This window comes from Dama dama, chromosome 30 (genome assembly GCF_033118175.1).
Source record: "Dama dama isolate Ldn47 chromosome 30, ASM3311817v1, whole genome shotgun sequence".
NCBI lineage: Eukaryota > Metazoa > Chordata > Mammalia > Artiodactyla > Cervidae > Dama > Dama dama.
This window is the reverse complement of record NC_083710.1, coordinates 72,914,223-72,921,199: the sequence shown is the minus strand read 5'-3', so window position 1 is coordinate 72,921,199 and position 6,977 is coordinate 72,914,223. Positions and strand designations below refer to the sequence as shown.

At 38.6% G+C, this 6,977-nt stretch overlaps 1 protein-coding gene across 3 annotated transcripts in view; it reads right to left on the bottom strand.

Moving 5' to 3' along the window:
• Positions 1–988: 988 nt before the first annotated feature.
• Positions 989–6,977, bottom strand: part of LOC133049208 (ATP-binding cassette sub-family C member 4-like) — a 161,194-nt gene continuing 155,205 nt past the window's right edge. For all 3 annotated transcript variants that reach the window (XR_009691241.1, XM_061133154.1, XM_061133155.1), the window contains one exon: positions 989–2,762. Coding sequence is in view for 2 of the 3 variants with exons in the window: in XM_061133154.1 (XP_060989137.1) it covers positions 2,742–2,762 (21 nt within the window). In the remaining variant the exon portion in view is untranslated. The remainder of the gene's footprint in view (positions 2,763–6,977) is intronic.

Below are 6,977 nucleotides of genomic sequence, written 5' to 3'. Positions count from 1 at the left end.
GAAGGTTTACTCTCAGTCATCATTTGTTCATTCCACAAATATTTACTGAGCACCCTCTATGTACAGATACTCTGCTGGAAGACATAATTAAACAGTGAACAGGGCACAGTTTCAAGTCTTTTTCTCACATAGTTTAGTGAGAAAAAGGCCATGTGTGAACACTCACAGTCAGGGCAGGTTACATGCACAACATAAAGAACAGGCCCCTTGTTTATTTATTTTTTTTCATTTATTTTTATTAGTTGGAGGCTAATTACTTTACAATATTGTAGTGGTTTTTGTCATCTCAAGATGGTGACAACAGAACACTAACCAAGTATGGTTCAGTTTAACACAAGAGGTGCTCAGGGTAATACACAAATCCGAGTTACCTAGAATGATGACTGATTTTAATGTGACTTCCTAGAAGAGGCGACAACTGGGCTGACCCTGGAGAATGATGATATTTCCCCTACATGGACCTTCTCCTCTATTTTTTAGACTCAAGGGTATTCACGAGAATCACTGAGTCATCATTTTTACTTAAACATCAGTCATCAAGAGTCTCCCCAACAGTACACCCACATCACCTGCATCTGGAGCTGTGATACATGCCCAGGGTGTACATGGAGACATGCTGTCTCTGACCTCCCTTCAAGGACTTGTCCAGCAGCTCTAAGTGCTGCCAGTGGGCAACCTTAAATGAACAGCCCCTCTGAGGGCAGCCTGTGTGCAATGACCCATCCAGGTGGAGGTATAAAGGCCTGATCATTGGATGTGTCAGGACAACACTGAAGGGCCATCACCACTCCAAACTCACATGGGGTCAGCTCAGGTCATCTAGCCAGTGATCCAACTTGATCCTTCTCTCTGCCTTACCCTGTTTCTTCCCTCCTGATTCTGCAGTGTTGACCCCAAGGGCAACCCTGACACACATCCCAGTACTAAACTCCATCTGAGTCTGCATCCCAGAGAACCAGCCTGCAACACGTATCAGAAAACATTCCAGTATTTGGGGAGGATTTTTATTGAAAATTACTGGTTACACATGTACTTAAAACATTTTAAAACCCCCCAAAAAACATAAAATGATAGAAACAAGGACCTTTTGTGTGAATGTGGTTACCTATGGTTTAAAATTCACAATCTAATGTTGAATGAAATGAAATTAAGTTATATGTTAATAACAAAAGAAAACTATATGTTGAACCATATGAAACTTCCACTTTATCACTTATAAAAAACACTGAATGTTAGCAGTTTCACATGGCTGAATCTAATTTTAAAAATCCATTAGAATTTGAAATTTAAAGAACATTATACTTATGAATAACTCATGGGTAAAAGATATAGTTAGTGAATTAAATTAAGAATTAGAATATACATAATACTATGGCTATCGGTGGTGAGTACCAAAACTTGCAGGTTGCAGCTAAAGTGGATCTTAGGGAAAAAGTCAGCTTTATGAATTTATATCAGAAAAATAATGATGTTAATAATCTCTTTTCAATTTAAGAATTTAGAGGAAAAACCTCAAAGTTAAGGAAAAGTTGAATGAAAGAATGGTATGATGAACTAGAGAAAAAAGAGAGCATCAGTCAAACAGAAAGTTGATTCTTTGAAAACAGGAAAAAGTTATGCAAGATTATTCATAAAAAAGAAGACTAAAAGAAAATTAAAAAGCCAAAAGAACAGAGCTAGAGATGCTACAGATCTTAAACATATAAGATATTGTGAATAAATTTATACCAATCAAGAAAAACTCACAGGAAATAAATTCCTCCTAGAAAAATGAAACTTATCAAAACGACTCTGCAGAAATAACACACTGAATAGGAAAAAACATAATTACCAAAGTTACCCAGACAATGTGGCTATACAACACTGTGAATGTGATTAGTGCCACTGGATTATGTGACTAAAAATGGTTATATGGCAAAATTTATGTTATATATACTTTACCACAATTTGTAATGTAAAAAAAATAAAATAAAATCTTCTATCTAGAAGACAGTCTAGCACACATCTGTCCTTCATTAGCAAATCCCCTAGAAGGGCTCCTATTTTGAGAAAACATATTTTCTCTTCCTTCTCTTTTAGAACATATAAAATGGTCCTTCTGTATTTAACCATATATCTATTTTTTTTATTACTTAAACTATAGTATATTGCATGTTTTCCTATCGGTTTTCTCTATAGTATTTTAATCAGAGGTCTTTGGGTTGAAAAATGGATCCTAGTCATGTTAAACAAAGTGGTGACACAAAACAGCAACTTCACACAGTCTTCAAGTAAACAGAATCCCGGATATAATTGGAAAGTAATATGTAATTCTGAAAACAGTAAAACAAAAAACAAAAAACACCTGTGACAACTTTGTCTCAAAACTTAGAAAATAAGTTTGGCTCTGGAGTCTATCAAGACACAAAACCTGGGAAACAGCTATTATTGGTGGCCTGCACCTCTGATTTGGATAAGAAAGAGAGTAATATAACATTTAAGTAAACATAATAAATCCTTTTTCAAGAGCTTGAAATCATTGAGTAAGGTTGGAGAACTAACATCTTGTAATGTGTAAATATTTGTTGCTGGTGTAAAACAAGTAGAATATAGTTTATGCAGTGCAAAACCTATTGGAAAAAAGCCTTTGGAGTAGACATGAACTCATGGTAGAATCACAGTGTTGACTCAAAAATTGCGAAGGCTGAGGGCTGTCCACCGGAAACATTCATAACCACAAGGTCACTGTGAGTAATATCTGGCTATTTCCTTTTGAAGTACACCTGAAGGGAAAAAAGACAAAAACAACATGTTTAAAAGTTTTAAAGTTCTCCTCCTAAGGCAACACATTTCTAGGTTTCCTTCTTCCTGTGAAGCAATTATATCACTGTTGGAGCCACAGTTTTAAGAAACCAGGGCTGTATTTATTCTATGGAGGAAGTAGCCCCATTAAAAGCCTCAGTGGGACTGGAAGTAGTGCCAAATAACCTGTAGATCTCCTAGATTTCTGATCATTCTGATTCACAGATATGCTTTATCACTACAATAAATTTGATAAGCAAAATCATTTTATTCCCTGAAATAAATTAAAAACAGGGTAACAAAGAAGATAGGAAATCTAGCATCTGAACAGGGTTTGTCGTTTTCACACATAAAAGGAGCACAACAGAGCTGGATGTCAGTATCAGGTTGTTATCTTTATATTTTATAAATTCTGATTGACAGCCACTGAAACACTGGTGTATATGTATGAAATATCCTAGTGTTTGTGTGGCAAAGCAGTTGTAGGGCCTATAGAAATGTGATCTGTGGATAGTGGGTCCCACGAATGAAAAGAGAATCAAAAGTGCTAACAATGACTCAACCAAGAGAATCTTCTAAAATGTAAGATGATACCCAATAATAGGACAGATCTCTGCCAGACCTTTGAGCTCTTGAATTCTACCAAATTCTAGCTGAACTGGAAGAGATACAGGTTTTCTCAGTGTATAATCAGACACAAAGGAAATAAAGTGCTGTCAAGTTCCACAATCATCACTTTTTAGTAGCTGTATTATATCTCAGTTCCTTACAGATGCACATAACAAAATAAAATAATGTCAGGGTCTGTGAAGTCTTATCTCTGAATGTTTGGGCAAAAAATGACTTCAAGTGTAACTCTTTATCCTCAAAGAAGAATGAAAAATTTCATTTGAGTTTTTAAAACAGAAAATGTATATCGTCTATCAGAGGCTGACTCATGTCACAAATTGGGTTGCTTAGACATATGATTCCAGATCTCTTTTATAAAACCTGACTACAGGTGTATTTGTGGGTGCTGTAAGCAAAGTTATCATGAGAGAGAATGAACTTCACACACCAGAAAAGCACTAGGACACCTACCTTCACAGTAAGTGCACTTTCTTATTCTCTTGTTGCTAACATAACCTGCTACCCCCAAAACAGCTCTGCACATGAAATGCTATGTATTTAAATGTCACTTAAGGAGAAAAATAAACCCTCCAAGAATGCTTGGGCCCACTGGCTGAAATCTGAGGCTATTTCCATTGTAATCAGTTCAGTTCAGTCGCTCAGTCATGTCCGTCTCTTTGTGACCCCATGAACCACAGCACGCCAGGCCTCCCTGTCCATAACAAACTCCTGGAGTCCACCCAAATGCATGTCCATTGAGTCGGTGATGGGATTCAACCATCTCATCCTCTGTCGTCCCCTTCTCCTCCTGCCCTCAATCTTTCCCAGCATCAGGGTCTTTCCAAATGAGTCAGCTCTTCGCATCAGGTGGCCAAAGTATTAGAATTTCAGCTTCAACATCAGTCCTTCCGATGAACATCCAGGACTGATCTCCTCTAGGATGGACTGGTTGGATCTCCTTGCAGCCCAAGGGACTCTCAAGAGTCTTCTTCAACACCACAGTTCAAAAGCATCAATTCTTCAGTGTTCAGCTTTCTTTATATTCCAACTTTCACATCCATACATGACCACTGGAAAAACCATAGCCTTGACTAGGCAAAGTAATGTCTCTGCTTTTTAATATGCTGTCTAGTGTTTGGTCGTAACTTCCCTTCCAGGGAGTAACTGTCTTTTAATTTCATGGCTGCAATCACCATCTGCAGTGATTTTGGAGCCCAGAAAAATAAAGTCAGCCACTGTTTCCCTATCTATTTGCCATGAAGTGATGGGACTGGATGCCATGATCTTAGTTTTCTGAATGTTGAGCTTTAAGCCAACTTCTTCACTCTCTTCTTTCACTTTCATCAAGAGGCTCTTTAGTTCTTCTTCACTTTCTGCCATAAGGGTGGTGTCACCTACATATCTGAGGTTATTGATATTTCTCCCAGCAATCTTGATTCCAGCTTGTGCTTAATCCAGCCCAGCATTTCTCAAGATGTACTTTGCATATAAGTTAAATAAGCAGGGTGACAATATACAGCCTTGATGTACTCCTTTTCCTATTTGGAATCAGCCTGTGGTTCTATGTCCAGTTCTAACTGTTGCTTCCTGACCTGGATACAGGATTCTCAAGAGGCAGGTCAGGTGGTATTCCCATTTCTTTCAGAATTTTCCACAGTTTATTGTGATCCACACAGTCAAAGGCTTTGGCATAGTCAATAAAGCAGAAATAGATGTTTTTCTGGAACTCTCTTGCTTTTTCGATGATCCAGCAAATATTGGAAATTTGATCTCTGGTTCCTATGCCTTTTCTAAAACCAGCTTGAACATCTGGAAGTTCACGGTTCACATATTGCTGAAGCCTGGCTTGGAGGATTTTAAGCATCACTTTACTAGCGTGTGAGATGAGTGTAATTGTGCAGTAGTTTGAGCATTCTCTGACATTGCGTTTCTTTGGGAATGGAATGAAAACTGACCTTTCCCAGTCTTGTGGTCACTGCTGAGTTTTCCAAATTTGCTGGCATATTGAGTGCAGCACTTTCACAGCATTATATTTCAGGATTTGAAATAGCTCAACTGGAATTCCATCACCTCCACTAGCTTTGTTGGTAGTGATGCTTCCTAGGGCCCACTTGACTTCACATTCCAGGATGTCTGGCTCTAGGTGAGTGGTCACACCATTGTGATTATCTGAGTCGTGAAGATTGTTTTTGTAATGGAACCATTTAAAAATAAAGCCTCTGGTGGGAGTGGGGGAGGGGTTAGTTGCATACCATCACCCTCCTCCATTTTATTAAGCTAGACATATTTTTTGATTATAGATTTATGTACTCTTTTGGTGAAACTAAAAACACTTAAAGGAACAAAGGAAAATTCATTTCATTTTCTATTGCTTAATATTCTTTCCAAAATCATCTGGTTCCTTTCTCCATAACACTTCTCAATACAACTTTTTATAAAGAAAATATTATTTTTAGCAACTTTTAACTGAAAAGGACTTTGCATCATGGTCTGAAATACATGAACTGAATACTGCAAAGGATCTTCAGCAGTTGGGGACCCCTGATTTAGAGTCTCTAAAGCAACCTGGAAGAATTGTGGATATATTTGTTTTATTATTGGGAGGCAAGGTTTCTACCTATAGCCTTTTATAAAATGATCCCACTTTTATACCGTAAAACGCTCTATATTCTCCAAGCACTTAAGTATGTGCTCTCTCATCTGATCCCTGTGATAAGTGTGAAGAAGACAGCAGGGCTGTAATCCTGCTCTACACACAGGTGAGGACCTGAGGCTCAGAGACCTTGGGGGACACAAGGCCACAGGGATGCTAAGTGCCTCCTCCATCTATCCAATTGGACCAGGCTCCTAGAACTAGGACATGAGAATTTTATAACTGCTGGGCTGTATTAGGTGATTTCACGAATAGACAAAATGACACCTCTGTTACACAGTGGGAACAAAGAAATTTCAAAAACCTCAACCTGATCTGCTTCGTCACAGAACAGAATGGATGACAGGCATTTTTTTCTTGGAGCTGAACTGTGTCCCCTCTGAAAGGCTGTTGCTGAACCATGAAAGACACCACAATTCTTGGCCTCCAGAAGAGAAGAATTCAATCTGGGGCCAGTGATGAGGCCTGATCACTCAGAGCTTTTGTGTAATAAAATTTTATTAAAGTATAAAAGAGATAGAGAAACCTCTGACATAGACATCAGAAGGGGGCAGAAAGAGTGCCCCCTGCTAGTCTTTAGGCAGATGTTACATAGCTACTAGTAGTAGTACCATTAGTCACTTAGTTGTGTCTAACTCTTTGCGACCACATGGACTGTGGCCTGCCAGGCTCCTCTGTCCATGGGATTCTCCAGGCAAGAATACTGGAGTGGGTTGCCATTCCCTTCTTCAGAGGATCTTTCCAACCCAGGGATCTAACCCAGGTCTCCTGCATTGCAGGCAGATTCTTTACCATCTGAGCTACAGGGAATATCCAAATAGCTACTAGTAGTCTGCTAATTGGAGAAAGGAAATGTCTCAAAACTCAGAGACTGGCACCAGGCCCCTCACAAACAATGTGTATTTTGAGATAACATTGGCACAAGGTGAGTTGT